This window comes from Trachypithecus francoisi, unplaced genomic scaffold (assembly GCF_009764315.1).
Source record: "Trachypithecus francoisi isolate TF-2019V2 unplaced genomic scaffold, Tfra_2.0 Lachesis_group8, whole genome shotgun sequence".
NCBI classification, from domain to species: domain Eukaryota; kingdom Metazoa; phylum Chordata; class Mammalia; order Primates; family Cercopithecidae; genus Trachypithecus; species Trachypithecus francoisi.
In genome coordinates, this window is record NW_022681473.1 from 76,941,180 (window position 1) to 76,961,564 (window position 20,385).

General features: G+C 38.3%; 1 protein-coding gene across 5 annotated transcripts in view; it reads left to right on the forward strand.

Moving 5' to 3' along the window:
- TMEM135 (transmembrane protein 135) overlaps window positions 1-20,385 on the forward strand; it is a 264,729-nt gene that overhangs the window by 15,958 nt on the left and 228,386 nt on the right. For 3 of the 5 annotated variants that reach the window (XM_033203861.1, XM_033203859.1, XM_033203858.1), the window contains exons 2-3: window positions 275-402; window positions 4,746-4,838. In XM_033203861.1, coding sequence (XP_033059752.1) covers window positions 4,808-4,838 — 31 coding nt within the window. In that variant the 5' untranslated portion in view covers window positions 275-402; window positions 4,746-4,807. The remainder of the gene's footprint in view (window positions 1-274; window positions 403-4,745; window positions 4,839-20,385) is intronic. The other 2 variants (XM_033203860.1, XM_033203862.1) reach the window with 1 other exon arrangement.

Here is a 20,385-nt window from a genome sequence, read left to right on the forward strand (position 1 = left end):
ATTTGAAAGTATATTCCATTTTCAGTTTAAAACTGTTTTAAGGCATTACAAATATTTACCTCAACATATGGAGATTATTCAACATATGACCCATATAAATTCAGGTGTCTTCCTTTCTATCCTGAACATAGTATTTTTATAGGGGAACCAGTAAAATGCCCGCATTTTTACTTTAATTTTTGAATATATGCTTTTATTCAGTAGCTTCCACATATAAGCTAATTTAAGTGGGAAATGTTGGTTGGATTAAACAAAAAATCCTTTCTCTTTCCAGATTGCAGCAATTCTCCGGAAACGGAAATTAGACTATTATTTACACAAACTACTCCCTGAGATCCTACAATCTGCTTCATTTCTAACTGCTAATGGGGCCTTGTATATGGCTTTCTTTTGCATTTTAAGGTTGGTACTCATAATCACCATAGATATTAATATAGGTTCTGTTATTGAAATGGAAACAAGTATGTGTTTACATAAATATTATGTGGGTTACTGTCCCTGCTCCCCCGCCTTTTTTTAATCTGTGAAGTGACATTTATGTCAATGAAAGCTTGTAAAACTAGGAACTATGAGCCTGTTGACCTCAAAATGTAATATAAACTTCAAATTATTGGTGTAATTATATAGCAAAAATGCTTTAAGATGTTATACATATTCTGAGGCCTGTTATATTTACCAAGTTGTTGAATAGGATTTCTTAGCTTTTCAATTTCATTGATCAGAAATTCAAGGCAACTGGCCGGGCGCGGTGGCTCAAGCCTGTAATCCTAGCACTTTGGGAGGCCGAGACGGGCGGATCACGAGGTCAGGAGATCGAGACCATCCTGGCTAACACGGTGAAACCCCGTCTCTACTAAAAAATACAAAAAACTAGCCGGTCGTGGTGGTGGGCGCCTGTAGTCCCAGCTACTCGGGAGGCTGAGGCAGGAGAATGGCGTGAACCCGGGAGGCGGAGCTTGCAGTGAGCTGAGATCCGGCCACTGCACTCCAGCCTGGGCGATAGAGCGAGACTCCGTCTCAAAAAAAAAAACAAAAACAAAAAAACAGAAATTCAAGGCAACTGTCTATGACATAGGTTAGGGCCACATGCAGTGAACAAACTTCAAAAGGACTGTAACATACACATTTTTATTTATAAAACAGTAAGTTAACTCCTGGTATATTCTGTTGTTGGAACTTTTGGTCCTGATTCAGTCTTACATATATTACCTGTGCTGCATCTTTATACATTATAGAGATACAGATAGAATACAGTCTTTTGAGTGCTCCTACTTATTTGATATATTTATTAGCTGTTCTTTTTTTTTTCTGTTGATTGCTGAAAACTCACATTTTTTTCTTTCTTTCTTTTTTAATAGCTTCCTGTTAGTGTTGCACAAAGTAGTTGTGCAGGTATATTTTAACTGCGATTAAACTTATAATTTCCAAATGTCTTTTACAGATTTTTCCCTCAGATCATTATCAGATCATTAATATTTATAAACTTTTAGATTATGCAGAAAATAATTGATAAGGCTTTTATACTATTGAACAAATCATGCCTTTAAATTGACATGAAAATCTATGTAAGGAACTCTCTTTATCATGTGCTCTCTAGAAAGTTTCTATGACGGCTGTGCGCAGTGGCTCACAGCAGTAACCCCAGCACTTTGGGAGGTCGAGGCAGGTGGATCATGAGGTCAGCAGATCCAGACCATTCTGGCTAACACAGTGAAACCCCGTCTCTACTGAAAATACAAAAAATTAGCTGGGCATGATGACGGGTGCCTGTAGTCCCAGCTACTTGGGAGGCTGAGGCAGGAGAATTGCTTGAACCCGTGAGGCCGAGGTTACAGTGAGCCAAGATCGCACCACACACTACAGGCTGGGCAACAGAGTGAGACTCTGTCTCAAAAAAAAAAAAAAAAAAAAAGAAAGTTTCTATAATTAGATTTTTTTTTTTTTTTTTGAGGCGGAGTCTCGCTCTGTCGCCCAGACTGGAGTGCAGTGGCCGGATCTCAGCTCACTGCAAGCTCCGCCTCCCGGGTTTCCGCCATTCTCCTGCCTCAGCCTCCCGAGTAGCTGGGACTACAGGCGCCCGCCACCTCGCCCGGCTAGTTTTTGTATTTTTAGTAGAGACGGGGTTTCACCGTGTTCGCCAGGATGGTCTCGATCTCCTGACCTCGTGATCCGCCCGTCTCGGCCTCCCAAAGTGCTGGGATTACAGGCTTGAGCCACCGCGCCCGGCCTATAATTAGATTTTTTAAAAAATTGCAGTTAAGTATACCTTGCTATTGCAGCATCTTTATTTGCGTTCTATGAACCTGTTTGGTTAAGTTGTAGAAGCATGTATCCTGAAGATACTAGGAGACCATAAGAATTCATGAGGTGGTTGAGGGTCAGGGTGGAATTGAAAATGTCACTTACATTTTGTTCCTAATTGGGTAGATGAGATGCTGTTACTTGAGGTAGGGAACTCAGAAGTTTGAGAAATTTGAGAAATACAGTGAGATCTGCTTTGGACATGTTGCTTTTTCTGGTGCCTATGGGACATCTATGTTGACATGTCCAATAGACATTTGAAATTTGAACTTAGAATATATTAAGGTAACATCCATGTTCTCCCTATAACTGATTCGCTAAGTCAATTTTTCTTAAGATTTTACATTCAATAACTAAGTCCTTTATGGATTTTATATTGGAGGGAAAACCACTCAGTCTTCACAGGTGGAAGGTTTCTGATGTCCATATAAAAAAATACCAAAGTTATATGTCCTCAGTAGCTTTTCTAATCTTTTTAAATCTGAGCTTCAATTTAAGAAATTATTTCAGGCCAGGTACGGTGGCTCCCACCTGCTATCTCAACACTTTGGGGAGGCCAAAATGGGAGGATTGCTTGAGGCTGGCAGTTCGAGGCCAGCCTGGGCAACATGGTAAGACTCTGCCTCTTAAAACAAAAAAAAAATTAACCAGGTGCGGTAGTGTGCCTGTAGTCCCAGCTAACTCGGGAGGCTGAGGCAGGAGGATCCCTTGAACCCAGGAATTTTGGGCTACGGTGTACCATGATTGCAGCACTGCATGCCAGCCTGGGTGACAGGGCAAGACCTTGTCTCTAAAAAAAGAAAAATCTTGATTCTTATATATCTCTATATATAATTTTCATAATGTATAATTTAGCAGTTTACCGACTTTGTTCAGATAATTTCTTGTAATTTTTACTTGCTACTTCTCCCTTTCTTAGGAACATATTGTTTTGAAAGGAAAAAAAAAAACTTCCTCATGTCTCCAAATATTTTTTTTTTTCTCTTAAAAAACCCACAGTGGCTCACGCCTGTAATCCCAGCACTTTGGGAGGCCGAGGCTGAGGCGGGTGGATCATGAGGTCACGAGTTCAAGACCAGCCTGACCAATATGGTGAAACCCTGTCTCTACTAAAAATAAAAAAAATTAGCTGGGCGTGGTGGCGCGTGCCTGTAATCCCAGCTACTCAGGAGGCTGAGGCAGGAGAATTGCTTGAGCCTGGGAGGTGGAGGTTGCAGTGAGCCGAGATTGTGCCATTGCACTCCAGCCTGGGTGACAGAGTGAGACTCCGTCTCAAAAAAAAAAAAAAACAAAACCCAGGCAGGCCGGGCATGGTGGCTCACACCTGTAATCCCAGCACTTTGGGAGGCTGAGGCGGACAGATCACGAGGTCAGGAGTTCGAGACCAGCCTGGCCAATTTGGTGAAACCCCATCTCTACTAAAAATACAAAACATTAGCTAGGCGTGGTGGCAGGCGCCTGTAATCCCAGCTACATGGGAGGCTGAGGCAGGAGAATCACTTGAACCCAGGAAGCAGAGGTTCCAGTGAGCCAAGACCACGCCACTGCACTCCAGTCTGGGCAACAGAGCATGACTCCATCTCAAAAAAAAAAAATCAAAACCAAAAACAAAACTCAGGCAACTACTGGTCATTTGTAATTTGTAATTTATGAGGCACTATGAGGATTCCTACTTTCAAGGAATATACTCTAGTAAATGAAAAATGACATACATAAAACTAAAATATGTAAAATGCTTTAGTAAATGCTGTAAGAAAAAGTTATCAAGGGTTGTGGAAGCAAAGAAGGGAAAACATTTATTGAATATCTACCATGTGTTGAAAAAATAGTCATAATAATAGTAATAACAGCTAACACTTTCTGAGTACTTGTTATGTGTCCTGCATGGTGCTGGGAAATGTCTCATATAGTTCTCTTAATGGCTCTATGAGATAGGTAATATTATTCTCATTTGGTAAATAAAGGAAACTGAGAAGCCAGAGGGTCTGCATAGCCAGCAGATTTGGATCCTGAATGAATGTGACCGGCTATTATCGAAAGGAGTGTTACCCATTATTTGTTACTGTAGCAGCCTTAATGAGAGTTAGTGAGAGACTTAACTAAGGCAGGGGCAGTAGGTTGGAGAGGAATTTGAAAGATAAATTGCATCTGTAATAATTTAAAGGAATAATTTAATATGTGGGGTAAGGGAAACAAAGTTAAAGATGACGTGTGTCAAACATAAGTGGATAGGTTGTTGTTGATGCTATTAACCCAGGAAAATAGAGGAGAGAGAACAAGTTCATGGGGATAGGAGAGAGATAAGAAGTTTGATTTTGAATGTTTATTTTGAGGTACTGTGCTACATTTAAATAGAGGTTGGATAGAGAAGGGAAACTTCTATTCATAATAACTGAAGTAACCAACTAGGAATTTCACACAAAAATTCCAAATTTGAATTTCAGGAAGATACTTGGAAAATTCTACTCATGGACTCCTGGCTTTGGTGCCGCTTTGCCAGCATCTTATGTGGCCATTCTCATTGAAAGAAAAAGCAGGTAAAATTTTATATATTTATTTAACAGAACTGATTACTTGTCCCCCACCCCAACCAGATTTTTTTTTACCTTAATTATCACTTACAGGGATGAGAAGAATTTCTAGATATATTTTTTTCAGTTCTGCAGATATTTGATTGAAAATTACTTTTATATTAATATTTATATGTATTAATTTTATATTTATTGTCTGTAAAAATATAAAAATGGACATTATAGAGCAGTAATAGCCTCTGTTTACTAAAAGATGAGAGAGTTCTATATGTGACCTAACTAAAATAAGGCTATGCAAATTCTAGGCCAGGTGGCCCATTCCTGTAATCCCAGCACCTTGGGAGACTGAGGTGGGTAGATGGCTTGAGCCTTGGAATTTGAGACCAGCCTGGCCAGCATTGCAAAACCCTGTCTCTCCAAAAAAAACTACAAAGAAAATTAGCTGGACTCACGTGATGATGTACTCATGTAGTCCCTGCTACTGGGGAAGCTGAGGTGGGAGGATCACGCGAGTCCCCAGAGGTCAAGACTTCAGTGAGCCGTGATCATGCCACTGCACTTCAGTCTGGGCAACAGAGTGAGACTCCTGTCTCAAAAAGCAAGCAAATAAACAAACATATTATAATCAAAGATCTTTTCCATAGCCATAATAGCATTTCACACTTAAGAAAATAAACAAGGCCGGGCGCGGTGGCTCAAGCCTGTAATCTCAGCGCTTTGGGAGGCCGAGACGGGCGGATCACGAGGTCAGGAGATCGAGACCATCCTGGCTAACACGGTGAAACCCTGTCTCTACTAAAAAATACAAAAAACTAGCCAGCCATGGTGGTGGGCTCCTGTAGTCCCAGCTACTCGGAGGCTGAGGCAGGAGAATGGCATAAACCCGTGAGGCGGAGCTTGCAGTGAGCTGAGAACCGGCCACTGCACTCCAGCCTGGGCGACAGAGCGAGACTCCGTCTCAAAAAAAAAAAAAAAAAAGAAAATAAACAATAGTTTTTTGTTATCATCTAGATCTGTACTTTGCTTACTTTGCTTCAGGCTCATTGAATGATCTCAAATCAATTATTATTATTAATTGATTTATTTTTCTGTGCTGGAGTCTTGCTCTGTTGCACAGGCTGGAGTGCAGTGTTGCGACCTCAGTCCACTACAACCTCCGCTTCCCAGGTTCAAGCAGTTCTCCTGTCTCCTGCCACCATGCCTGGCTAGTTTTTGTGTTTTTTTTTTAGTAGAGATAAGGTTTCACTGTGTTGACCAGGCTGGTCTCAAACTCTTGACCTTGTGATCCGTCCGCCTTGGTCTCTTCCAAAGTGCTGGAATTACAGACATCGGCCACTGTGCCTGGCCCAATTATTATTTTTAAGACACCTTGTGTTTTAAAAAAAATTTTTATAGTTATCAGCCTGAAATTTTCCATGTGAATAACTATGATTTCTATAAAATGTTGCAAACTTACATAAACTGTTCAGTCAGGTAAACAGTTAAAATTTAAAGGTTTTGCCATAAGAAAATACTTGCCATCTCATGAATAATTGTTTTTATTGCTGAGGAATTTATCCACCTTTGTCCCAGATAAATCAAAAAAGGATCATGTATCAAAACCACTTATGAAGATGCTTATTGTAGTCATTGGCCCTCTGGTAAGAATGTGAGTAATTCTCATCAGATAACCAAATATTAAACTACTGAAAGCCACTCTTTTTTTTTTTTTGAGACAGAGTCTCACTCTGTTACACAGGCTGGGGTGCAGTGGCATGATCTCAGCTCACCACAGTCTCCACCTCCCGGATTCAAGCGATTCTCCTGCCTGAGCCTTCCGAGTAGCTGGGATTACAGGCACCCGCCACCATGCCCAGCTTATTTTGTATTTTTAGTAGAGGTGGGGTTTCACCATGTTGGCCAGGCTGGTCTCGAACTCCTGGCTTCAAGTGATCCACCCACCTCGGCCTCCCAAAGTGCTGGGATTACAGGCATGAGCCACTGCACTGGGCCATGAAGCCCCTCTTTTTTTTTTTTGAGATGGAGTCTCACTCTGTTGCTAGGCTGGAGTGCAGTGGTGCGATCTCAGCTCACTGCACCTACTCCCTGGTTAAGCAATTCTCCTGCTTCAGCCTCCCGAGTAGCTGGGATTTCAGGCATGTGCCACCACGCCCAGCTAATTTTTGTATTTTTAGTAGAGACGGGGTTTCACTTGTTGGCCAGTATGTTCTTGATCTCCTGACCTCGTGATCCACCCACCCCGGCCTCCCAAAGTGCTGGGATTACAGGCGTGAGCCACCGCACCTGGCCCGTGAAGCCACTCTTAATATATTTTTGTAAGTGTCATAGTATCTAAATTTTTGTGGTTCTCTGCTGGATTATATCAGTGACTATAATACTTATCCTTTTGGATTATTAGAATGACTAAAATCAAAGGATTGGTGGATGTTGTAACCTCAGCAAAATCAAGTCAGTAATTCCAGAAGCATAGGTTACTCCACCTGAAAAGAGAGCACAGCATGATTATTGAAGCGTGGATTTTGGAGCTGTGCTATCTGGCTTAGGAGCCCAGCTCTGCCACTTACTGTGTGATATTCATTACTTGCAAAATGAAAATGGTGATAATCTATTTGTAGGATTGTTACTTTATTTTATTTTTTTGAGACGAGTTTCATTCTGTGGCCCAGACTGGAGTGCAATGGTGCGATCTCAGCTCACTGCAACCTCTGCCTGCCAGGTTCAAGCGATTCACCTGCCTCAGCTTCCCAAGTAGCTGGGATTACAGGTGCCTGCCACCATGCCTGGCTAATTTTTGTATTTTTAGTAAAAATGGGGTTTCACCATGCTGGCCAGCCTGGTTTTGAACTCTCAGACTCAAGAGATCTGCCTGCTTTGGCCTTCCAAAGTGCTGGGATTATAGACGTGAGCTACTGTGCCCAGGCTTATTTTATGTTTTTTGAGACAGAGTCTTACTCCATCACCCAGGCTGGAGTATAGTGGCTTGACCCTGGCTTACTGCAACCTCTGCTTCCTGGGTTCAAACAATTTTCCTGCCTCATCCTCCCAAGTGGCTGGAACCACAGGCGTGAACCACCATACCTGGCTAATTTTTGTAGTTTTAGTAGAGATGGGGTTTTGCCATGTTGGCCAGGCTGGTCTCAAACTCCCGACCTCAGGTGATCTGCCTGCCTTGGCTTCCCAAAGTTTTGGGATTACAGGCATGAGCCACAGTGCCTAGCCTGTAGGGTTGTTTAGATAATTAAGTGAATTAATGTATGTTAAAATGCTTAGAACAGTGCCTGACACATAGTAAGAGTTATATATGTGTTAAGTATTATTTTTGTTTTTTTTGCCTGTAGGTAATGAGAGAGTTATTCTGGTGATGGTAACTTCCTAATCAATAAAAACTGTGTATATTGGTTTTGAAAAGATATTTTTGGAATATGTCAGTTACATTAAACTAAAGATTCTCTAAATCAGCATAGCTATTATTTACTCATATTTAGCACTCAATAAGATAGTATTTTTGCAGTTATGTACCTACTTTTCAATACAAACTGTTGAACACCTTTGTAATAATCAACTAGAGTCAATGGTATTAACATTTTGCCATTTTACTTTATTTGTATGTGAATATATGTGAATATATGTTTTTTCTATGTGTGTGAGCCATATGGAAACGTGTTATAGACATCATGCCACTTTACTCCTGAGTACTTCAGCATGCATCTCTTAAATAAGGATATTTTTCTATAGAATTACAATACTGTTATCACACACAAGACAATTAGCAAATAGTTTTTCATACCATCCAGTTCATATTGTCCTAAAATGGCTTTTAATAGTATTTTTTTGAACCAGAATCTAGTCAAAGTTGATGTGTGTTGATATATTTCTTTCTTTTCCTTTTTCTAAAAGTACTTTTTTCTTGAGATAGGGTCTTGCTTTGTCACCCAGGCTAGAATGCAGTGATGTGAGATAGTCTTGCTCCGTCTCACACTCACTGGAGTGCAGTGGCAGGATCTTCGCTCACTGCAACCTCCACTTCTCTGCCTCAGCCTCCAGGTAGCTGGAACTACAGGTGCATGCCACCACACTCAGCCAATTTTTGTATTTCTAGTATTGATGGGGTTTCACCATGCTAACCAGGCTGGTCTTGAACTCCTGACCTCAGGTGGTCCACCCACCTCGGTCTCCCAAAGTTCTGGGATTACAAGCGTGAGCCACTGTGCTTGGCCATGTTTTCTTTTAAAAGTTGTATAGTTTTAGTTCTTACATTTAAGTCTTTCATCCATTTTGATTTAATTTTTGTATATAATGTGAAGTAGAGAGTATTAAGTTTTAAATTTCATTTTCCACATTTGTTGCTATGACATATAAATATAATAGTTTTTTTGTGTTTTATCTTGACTTCTGTGACCTTGCTGAATTTATTAGTTTTAAGAGTTTTTGGTACATTCCTTGAGATTTTCTATATAGACAATTATGTTGTCTGTAAATAGGGATAGTTTTCTTTGTTTTCCAATCTGTATGTCCTTTATTCTGCTTGTATCTGGTATTTGCTCTTAGGGGGAGGCATTAACTTTTTCATCATTAAGTGTGTTGTTAGCTGTGGGGTGGTTTTTCAGATGCTCTTTGTTAGGTTTAGGATGTTTACATTCATTTCTAGTTTGCTGTGAACCTTTATCATGAATGGATGTAATATTTTGTTGTATGTCTTTTCTGCATCCATTGATAAGATCATGTGATATTTTTTCTTTTTTCTTTTTTTTTTTTTTGAGACAGAGTCTCACTCTATCGCCTAGGCTGGAGTGCAGTGGCATGATCTCGGCTTACTGCAACCTCTGCCTCGTGGGTTCAAGTGATTCTCCTGCCTCAGCCTTCCAATTAGGTGGGACTACAGGTGCGCGCCACCTTGCCTGGCTGATTTTTGTATTTTTAGTGGAGACGGGGTTTCACCATATTGGCCAGGCTGGTCTCGAGCTCCTGTACTCGTGATCTACCCTGCTCGTCCTCCCAATGTGCTGAGATTGTAGGCGTGAGCCACTAGGCCTGGCTGATCTTTCTTCTTTCGCTTATTTATAGTGTTTTTTTTTTTTTTTGATATCAACAAGGACAAGGTCATTGATAGTGTTGTCTGCAGCTGGGTTTCTCAACTTTGGCACTGTTGACATGTTTTGGGCCAGATAATACTTGACTGGGAGGGCTCTCTTGTGCAGTGTACCTATACATGCCATTAGCACTGCCTTCCCCTCCCCCATCAAGTTGAGATAACTGAAAATTCCTCCAGGCAGTGCTACATGTCCCCATGGGACAAATGTCTCCTTGTTGAGAATTACTGATCTATATACCTTTACTAATTTGCTTAGTCTAGTTTTATCATTTGCTGAGAGAAAAGTGTAAAATCTCCAACTGTGATTCTGGAATTGTCTATTACAGTTTGCATAGTGTATATCTTTCTTTCCAATTAATTTCAAACATCAGTGTCTCTATATTTAAAGTTTTTTTTTTTTTTTTTTAGCAGATAACATATAGTGGGGTCTTATTTTTTAAAATCTATTCTGCTAGTGTTAGCCTTTAAATTAGATTATTTAGCTCATTAACATTTGAGGCATTTATTATTTATTTGTAAGGCTAGGTTGAGCATGCCGTTTTATTATTTGTTTTCTGCTTTTCATTTGTCTGTTCCTTCTTCCTTTGCATTATTTGATTTTTTTTTTTGTTTTGTTTTTAGAATTCCCCTTTAATTTTTTTTTTTTTTTTTTGGTATTTCAGTGCTTGCTCTGTGGACTGTAATATACATCTTTGAAGTTTCTTAATGTTACTATTTTACTACCTCTCAAAATGTGGCAGTCTGTCTAGGTCCACCTTAGGACTGCTTACTATTGGATTTGTTTTTTGTTGGTTTGTTTTTTCTCTTTCTTTGAACACTAACATTAGTTCAAATACAGTAAAACCAAAGTAAAAGAGTGTTACTGATATTAAGAGCAGTAACTTCTTAGGGCATAAAGAGAGGTTTCCTGGATGTGAGGTGATAACATGGATTTGGGTTCCTAGTCTATTTTCTGTTTTATTTTCACTTTTGATAAGTGAGGGTTTTTTTTTTTAATCTTTCTGTTTTTATTTCCGTAAATGAGCTTTTGCACTAGTGTTTCATTCTTAGACATTGGTTGTTCAAAGACAATTTTTAGGTATTACAGATTATGACCTAATTCTAAATATTAGCTGAAGTGTTTTTATTGTTTTAAAGACTTGAGAAATTTAAGTCTAGCTTTGTTTAACTTCTTTATAACTGTTATCACATGGTTGCTGAAAAAAAATTGATCCTTCCCTTGATCTGATTGTTACATTATTGAATTCTTTGCGTATATGTTGATTTAGTTCTTTTGTTTATTAGGTGATGCAGTTAACAATACTGGGAAATAGCTCTGTAGTTCTTTCTGTTGAGAGTTGTGTATGTCTATGCATATCAATCACAATTCCTGGTTGAGTTTAATTAAAAACTTTAATTTTTGTTTTTTAGTGTTGTTCACAAGCTTAGTGACTTTAAGAAAAAAATTAGGTTTTGTATTTTTTTTTTTTCCCCTTTGGAGTTAAACTTTAAAACAGAGAAAAGCAAATTTTTTTGCTTTATCTCTTGACAAGTTGCCTTATAGTGTGTCTTGTTTTAAGTAAATGTGTCTGTGCGTTATTTGGAATTTGTGAGTTACTTTAGTAGCTTAATTTGCTCTGAAAAAGTATTCTTTACTTACCACGAATTTATGTAAGATTTCATTAAATATCAAGATCCATTAAAAGCTTATAAGTAATTTGCAAGAATTGAAGTTGTGCATATTTTAAAATTATGACATCTAGTCCAAACATCAAGCATATTAGTATTGTAGTTCTTGTTTGGTAAGGAAAAAGAATTTATAATTATGCCTTTAATTCACAGAGAAAATCAATGATATGCTGGTGGAAATAGCCAGCAGGCAGCTAGAAATGTGAGTCGAGGTTCAAGGGAAAGAAGGTAGTTAGAGAAAAATGGAAGTTTTCCTCTAATAGGTGGTCGTTGAAATTGTGGAAGTAGATTCACGTGTGAAAGCCCAGTATGCGAGGAGGTCTAAGATTGAACGTTTAGAAGCATTTAAGGAGCCGGTTGTCAGCTGAAATGTATACAGTTCAGTCTTTAAATTTAATGTCAGCAATGTACTAGAAAAGGTAGAAGAAACATATTGTGATGACTAGCAGTTTCTTTTTACAAAATAGCAAATACTGGTAGTCCTAAGTTTTAAATCTCTAAAGCTTTAATAATGCAATCTTTATTCTGAGATTTTGCACTCAGTTGTATAATCAGTTTTTCAAAAAGTATTTAATGAGGTGCGAGCATACAATATGCACTTATATCTCTTTCTATCTGGATATAAATATAAATACATAGATAAAGATCTGTCTCTCTGTAAATATCTTCATCTGTATTGGTTTAAGTTTCTTTCTTCCTCTTTTTTCCTTCTCTCTAATCCATCCATCAATTACCCCCTCCCTTTCTAGTAGTATTAAGCTTGCTTTGCTTGCTGGTTTGTGACACCTAGTAAGAGGGCAGCTTACTTAAATCTTAATCGCATCATTGTGAGGTTCTGAGAAAGCTTTGAAGTTGTTTCCAGGGTTGCTTAAAAAATTTGTGCCGCAAAGGACTCTGATCATAGAAACTCAGTAGGAAGCATTGGTAACGTGTAGTTTATCTGTAGGAGGGCTGTTAAGAACTAGTCTTCTTTTTCTTTTTCTAGGAAGTGCTTTGTTTGTGGTTTAGAAAGAAGTTGTTCTGATGGATTTTGTTTTGTAGAATTGCTGTGGAATTTGCTTTGATATTTAGTATTAGCTAAGAATTGCAGTGTGCTCAAACATGAACATGGATTAAGGTATCAACAATTGCATATTTATTGCAAGCATACTCATTTGTTGTGTATTAAATTGCACTATAGTACTTATGAAACTCCAAACCAGGTATGACCAGAATGAATGATCTCTATAATATACAAATAAAAGAATACTCATAAATTTGGTCTGTAAGTTCTTGGTATCTTCAGGTTTCATTGGCATGTTAACTTCACCAGAATATTAAACACTTTGTTGCCTTCTGTAAAGTTTACTCTTTATGTACTGTGTAAGATAGAACATGATCATAGACTCTTGCTCTAGATTAGAAATTTGTTCTATTAATTCCTATGCTTTAAGGAAGTATTTTTATACCTTCTAAAACATTCTGACAGTTAAAAACCCATTATACCTTGAAAGACCTTCCGAGATGATTAAATAGCATTTCTTAATAAGCCATTACAATGTTTAGGAATTTTCACTTTTTTTTATTTCTAATATCTCCTTATTTATAGAACATATAATTATTTTTATATGTATATTTCATATGCATATATAGGATATATACATATTTAGAATTTAGAAGTTGCATTGTTCCTACTGTATTTCCCAGTGGCCTGTTGTAAAGTGTGATATGTAGTATCATTCAAAACTTTGAGGTTAGCTAAATAATACATACACCAAAGTTTCTGGAAAAAAAACCATTATTGATTATGCATCTAATTAGAAATGATAATGCTGTTAGATGATAATAATGCTTAGAATTTCAGCAGGATGTATGAATACTTTTTAATCTACTAAGATGTTACAGAACATTTATTTATTTTATTTAATGTTTTCCTATAAAAATGATGATACTCTGACTACACAGTTTCTGTAGCAGTGGTTCTTTTTTTTTTTTTAAGACAGAGTTTCACCAATCATCTAGGCTAGAGTACAGTGGTACAATCATAGCTCACTGCAGCCTCAATCTCTTGGGCTCAGGTGATCCTCCTGCCTCAGTCTCCCGAGTAGCTGGGACCACAGGCATGTGCCACCATGACCAGGTCAGTCTTATTTTTGGTGGAGACGAGATCTCACTGTGTTGCCCAGGCTATCTCAAACTCATGGGCTTAAGTGATCCTCCTAACTTGGCTTCACAAAGTGCTGGGATTACAGGTGTGAGGCACTGCGCCTGGCTGCAATGGTTCTTAATACTTTTTTTTGATAACACTCCTGGAGGTACACACCCATTTAAATTTTGTATGTTGCAACTTTGAGAGATTCAACCCCTTCTCCAACCAAAATAAATAGATAAATAAAAGAAGGAAACAATGAGAAAAGCTTATGTGGTGTAAAGGAATATTGGACTGCTTATTTGCTGAGCTTTCCCAGCCTTCTAATCTAGTGACTCTCAGTAGAATGGGAGTATAGGATATGGGTATCAGAATCTCCTGTGAAGTTTAACAAGTTACTTATTGTGCTTCTTGGCCCCAGCTTCTCCCTTTTAGGCCTATGCCATCATCTGTTCTAACGGGCACCTCCCCCTCCCCATCACTGTGTTAGCCATGTTTTAATAGGTAACTTGGTTTCCAGAGAGGATTTAGTCACCAGTAACGGAGTGGCCTATTTGTCTTCAGAATTAGGCTAAATATAGTCAAGTGTGAAACAATAAAATGGCATTTAACTAACTTCTCAGTTTTTCTTAGTGCTTAACGTAACTGAAGAAGTGATAAATTATTGTTCTGATATCATACAGTTATAAAGTTGACATTGAAACAGGGGATGGAGATGTTGCATGAAAGAAATCCTATCAAAGAGTGTGGCCCTATAATCCAACATACCATACCCTTCAGAGATAATATTCTCTCTGGGTGTGAATTCAGCAGAAGCTATTAAGGAGGTGATTCAGGGAAAGATAAATTGAAATTTTGAGAACAGAATAGGACTTAATCTAGTAGCACTACATTCTCTGCTTTTTCATGATAGTAACAGTATGTGAAGGCTTTAGTCTTCCTCAAAGAATAGAAGCCTGTTAGGATGCCATGTTAAACAAGCAAGTGAATTACAGAACTTAAAGATAATTTAGGGCCAGGTGCAGTGGCTCATGCTTGTTATTCCAGCACTTTGGGAGGCCGAGGTGGGCAGATCACTTGAGCTCAGGATTTTGAGACCAGCCTGGCCAACATGGCTTGCTCTACCCAAAATACGAAAAATTAGCTGGCTGTGGTGGTGTGTTCCTGTGGTGCCAGCTACTTGGGAGGCTGGGGTGGGAGGATCCCTTGAGCCTGGGAAGTGGAAGTTTCAGTGAGCCAAGATTGCACCACTGCACTCCAGCCTGGGCGACAGAGCAAGATTGTCTCAAAAACAAACAACAACGAGAAAGATAATTTAGTAGTGCAAAGATATTCTGTAGAAGTAATGCATTGGACAGAGCCTCAGATGAACTGACTGTGAATTCTAGCTTGTCTTTTTGTTACTTTTACCTTTTTAAGGAAAGCATTTCACTTCTCTGATTCTTGGTCTTCAATAGAGTAAGGATAATGGTATCTGCCTTTCACTTCATGGTACTATTGGGTGGGTAAAATTTGATTTCATAATATCGATTATACCTTGTAGATTGGTAAGTTTTATGCAACTTTAAGGAGGTCTGATCACTTCTTTGCTAATAAATTGGTATCATTAATTGGCCCTCCCTTGTTCCAGTGGTTATCTTTGGTGATTATATGTCTATAATACACTTTTTTTCTGTAAGGATGTGTTCTTAGGAATACCTTGTTGACTATGTCTAGTAATTCCATAATCATTTGTTTAGTGCCTCGTATGCCTTAGATGTGAGGTGTTGATGCAGGATTTTTCTTGTCCACTTTGCCAACTGGAGACCTCCATGACTGGTGATGGCCTTGCTTAGCCCCAGGCCTTCCACTGGAGGCAGCCCCTCTACTTGGCCTGCCTGTGTTATGGCTTGTACCCACGTTTGGCAGTTCCCAGGCTCTTGTTCCATGTCCAAGAAGAATTAGGATACACTGACAGTTTGAAGGGTGAGGAGGGCAGAGAAGAGTTTTATTGAGCGGTGGAACAGCTCAGCGGAGAGGGGACGCAGGGATGGTCCCCGACCCCTGCAGTTTGGTGTTTTTTTTTCCTCTCAGTGTGCCTGTGTCTGGGGCTTTTATGGCCTCAAAATAGGGAAGTGCTTGCTGATTGGTTTGTGAGTATGCAAAAAAGTTTAAAACGAAAACTCTGCTCAAAGGTGGGCACTACAGTGTAGAAAACCAATTAGGAAAGGGTATGTATATGTAAAATAGGTGGAGGGTGGGGATTAATTGGAGAAAAGTGTTCCAAACAGGAAGGCAAGTTCTTAATCTGGTCTGTGGATTTGACTTGTAGCTTGGCTTTCAGGCTTTAAACTTTCTTTGGCTTGGAGGTAGGATTTCACCAGGGACCCACCCCTATCTGCCTAGGCATTTGACTGCCTCCTGCTGCTATCAATTTCCCCTTCTGAAGAGGTACATCTAGTTGCCATTAGGTTAAGGATGATGTCCAGTCTTAACTGCTTTCTGCTGACGGGGTGCTGTTTTGGGAAAATGGCAGTCAGATCTCTCTTAGACGCCTAAGAGTCCCCAGTAAAAGGGAGCCATCATTCGAGACTCCAGTTGCATAACTATTTGGAGTTTGATGGCCTGAAGATGAGAAGAGACAAACCAGATTAGAAGACATGTATCAAAACAAAACATGGGGGTAAGAACAGCTGAAAAACTCTGAGGCTGCTAACATGCCCAGATAACTGGTGGCTATAGTTATGCCTGCTAAGACTTGGGTGCATGTGGCTTGGTTTGGTTAGCTCCTTTGGTCTTATTTTCAAAAAAAAAAAAGCAAAGAAAAGCCCCCAAAACCTTCAGGTTATGGGCACCCTGTTCTCACCACCTGGCAGGATTTGCAGGATAATTGCCCAGAATTAGAATATTGATCCAGATTTTTACATTACTCATCCCTTTTCTTTCTTAGCTGCAGCCAGAGATCACTGGTTGGTTCTCAGGAATAAGCAGAGTTAGTCTAAAATGCAAACAAAACTTAAAAGCAACTAATGAGATGAGAATTTAATGACAACTGTATGATAAGTTTTGAAACTGTTTTCTGTGTTTCCAGTCCTCATTTTGTGACAAACAAGTCATGATAGGACCTAGTTATTTGCAAAATAAACTTTAGTCTTATACTTGGCTTAATCATTTGCATAAAGTGCACCAAAAATAATTATTTTCACATAGGCCTTTAAAATTGGCTCTGTGTGGAACTCTATTCCATATGGAATCTCAGATAAGACTGTCTTTTTTTTTTTAGATGGAGTTTTGCTCTTGTTGGTTAGGCTCAAGTGCAATGGCGCGATCTCGGCGCACTGCAACCTCTGCCTCCTAGGTTCAAGCGATTCTTCTGCATCAGCCTCCTGAGTAGCTGGGATTACAGGCATGCACCACCACGCCTGGCTAATTTTTTGTATTTTTAGTAGAGACAGGGTTTTTTCATGTTGGTCAGGCTGGTCTCAAACTCCCGATTCCAGGTGATCTGCCCTCCTTGGCCTCCCAAAGTGTTGGGATTACAGGCGTGAACCACCGCACCTGGCTCAGATAAGACTTTTTAAATAGCTGAGCCCAGCCATGTGAATTTGGTAAATTCCTCTCTTCTTGAGGTGTCAAGATAACTTGGGGCTCCTGGACTTGATAGAAAGTGACATTCTTTACTCACCACAAGTTAGGAACCCTGTACAGGAACTGTGTAGACAGGGTATGAGGCCAGTTTTCCCAAGGGGCTTTTATTGGCTCTGCAAGTCAAGCTTAATTCCTTAAAGGGAAGCACACCCTTCCAGTCAAAGCCTTGGTAAAACAACCAGTCTCTCCAGTTGTGTCCTGTTGCAAAAGAAAATGGATTCTTACTGCAGTGATGCAAATAACTATATTGCCCTATGTTAAGAATACTCACAAAGCTTCCAAATTCTGGAGAAACCAAGCAGAAAGAAACAAATATTTTCCCAACTTTGTTCGTAGGAGTATACCTTACTCAGTTGTTGAAAACTATAGATAGCTTAAAAGAAAAATTTCCATGACTCTGAAAAATAAAACAAGGATCACCAGTGTTTTAAGCAAAAAGTTAAAAAGATTATTTAAGTTTTCTATTAGTTCAGTCCATTCAATTAACTCTTGTCCTGCTTGATATTCATGAACATTTCAGCTCTTCATGAGTCCTGATTTTCCTTTATTCCAATGTCACAATCTCCAAAGATATCAGAAACTTGCATTTAAGAGCACCTGTCAAAGTCCTGTAGCTGATTACAAACCATTTTTGGAAGAGGATCAAGACAACTGTCTGTGAATGACAAAATGTCCAGGGTAGTTCCGGTCAGGAACACAATTGACAAAGAGATTTGTTTATTTCTGTGGTTTACAATAACAGCATAATAACCTTAATTATGATTGAGCACCAGCATGATGCCATAAGTGGAAAATTTCACATTTAAGTACTGAACACAAACTTTATTTCGGGCACAAAATTATTAAAAATATTGCATAAAATTACATTAAGTTGTATGTATTTAGGTTGGTGCAAAAGTAATTGCAGTTTTTGCCAAGTATAAGGTGTATATGAAACATAAATTAATTTTGGACTTGGGTCTCATCCCCAAATTATTTCATTATGTATATGCAAATACTACAAAATACAAAAAAATGAAAAATTGGGAACACTTCTAGTCTCAAGCATTTTGGATAAGGGATACTCAGCTTTAGCTCCTTTCACCTTGAAATGCATTTATCAGCGAGGTGTGGTAGCTCATGCCTGTAATCCCAGCAATTTGGGGGGCGAGGGCAGGAGGATTGCTTAAATCCAGAAACTCGAACCAGCTAGGACAATATAGAGAGACTGGGTCTCTACAGAAAATCAAAAAATTAGTGGGCATGGTGGTGTGCGCCTGTAGTTTCAACTGTTTGGGAAACTGAGGCAGTAAGATCACTTGAGCCCAGGAGTTCGAGACTGCAGTGAGCTGTGAATGTACTACTGCACTCCAGCCTGGGTGACAGAGTGAGATCCTATTCAAAAACAAGCAAACAAACAAACAAAAACGAAAAAGAAAAAAAAATTGTCAGGCTCTGTCACAGAAAGTAAAGAAATATTTTTATTTTGGAATTTGTAATACATGTATTTTTTCTTCATATGTAACCAGCTTTTGGTAAAAATGGGTATCTCTTGAGAAGCGCTTAACTTTTCTTTCTTTAGTGTATGTGGAACTCTTGGATGTTAATGATACCCTAATTTTTCTTGGTATAGCTCATTTAAAATAAGCAATATTAGTATTTTTGATTTAGAATTTAGTAGGAACTAGCAAGAATGATGAGAACTAGTAAGAACACTTCAATCCATATGTAAAAATCATAGAACAAAGGACGTTAAAAAACATTATAGATATTCTTACAAGTGATTTTATTATTATTTTCTTTTCCTAACTTTTAAGTTCAGGAGTACATGTGTAGAATGTGCAGGTTTCTGCCATGTTGGTTTGCTGCATAGATCATCCTATCACCTTTACCAGTGATTTTTAAAAATTCTTTTTGTAAGGGCAATTGGGTTCTCTTGTTCTGCCGAAATGCATTAGGATCTGCTGAGGAGGGATTGTTAGGAGTGTATGGCATTGGGTGTGTGGCACTGTGGGTCCTATATCCTCTTCCCCTTTCAACCCCTTTATATTGGTGATAATGTGTAAATTTTTTATTTAATAATTTTTATGTTAAAAAAGTAGATTTAATAAGTAGATAACTAGTCCCTCAAATGTTCCCTAATTTTAGTGACAAAATTACAGAGTCCCAGAGTACCTAACTTTACTTTAGCAGTGTTTAGTTAAATCATACTGCCTGCATGTAGCTTTAGGAATATTAAAAATCTTACTAAACCATTTAAAATAATGAATATTCAGCACTGTGTATGAATCGGGCATCAAGAAGATTTCATTGACAATATCAATATGAAGATTCGGCATATTTAAATGAAAGTGGTTTGACATTGGTACTTTTTATATATATATTTCATTTTCTTTGAGTATTGAAAATGTTCATAACGGAAGCTAAAATAAGTTTTTGTAGTTTTCAGAGGTCGAACTCTGCCCTTGAATTCTTAAAACCTATTGAAGACATTTCCTAGAGAATAGAATGTGCTTCATTCATTTCTCATGTGCAGTATAAGCCAAGTAGACTGATTAAGGGCAGAAAAAAGTTCTTATGTTTGACTTTCTACCTGAATTTTTATTAAATAAGTTTGGTAAATATGCAATTTTTGTGTAAAGTGTTTATAGAACTTTTGTTTGTCCTTTGGCATTAGAAAGTTCCCTTAGTGCCTGACTTTTCATTTAAAATGAAATTAAAACCAATGTGATTTAGTATGATTTGTAATATTATTTAATGAAACAAACAATTATATTGTGTGTGAAACAGATAGAAGGCTTGTTTTATTTATTTGTTTTTTGATACATTTTTATTTGGTCAGAATTGTTCTTTTTGGCAAGATGAATTAGAATTATTTATTACAAAATTTAGATTTAGCTAGCATAGACGAGTAAGAAATTATACCACTCTTGCCAATAACAAATAACAATGGGGAAATAGTAATTTTAAATATTTAATTAATGACTGCTAAGAATATTTAATGACCACAAAACAAGTGATTTTATGGAATTTTTTTAGATGCAGCTAAATTTAGGTCA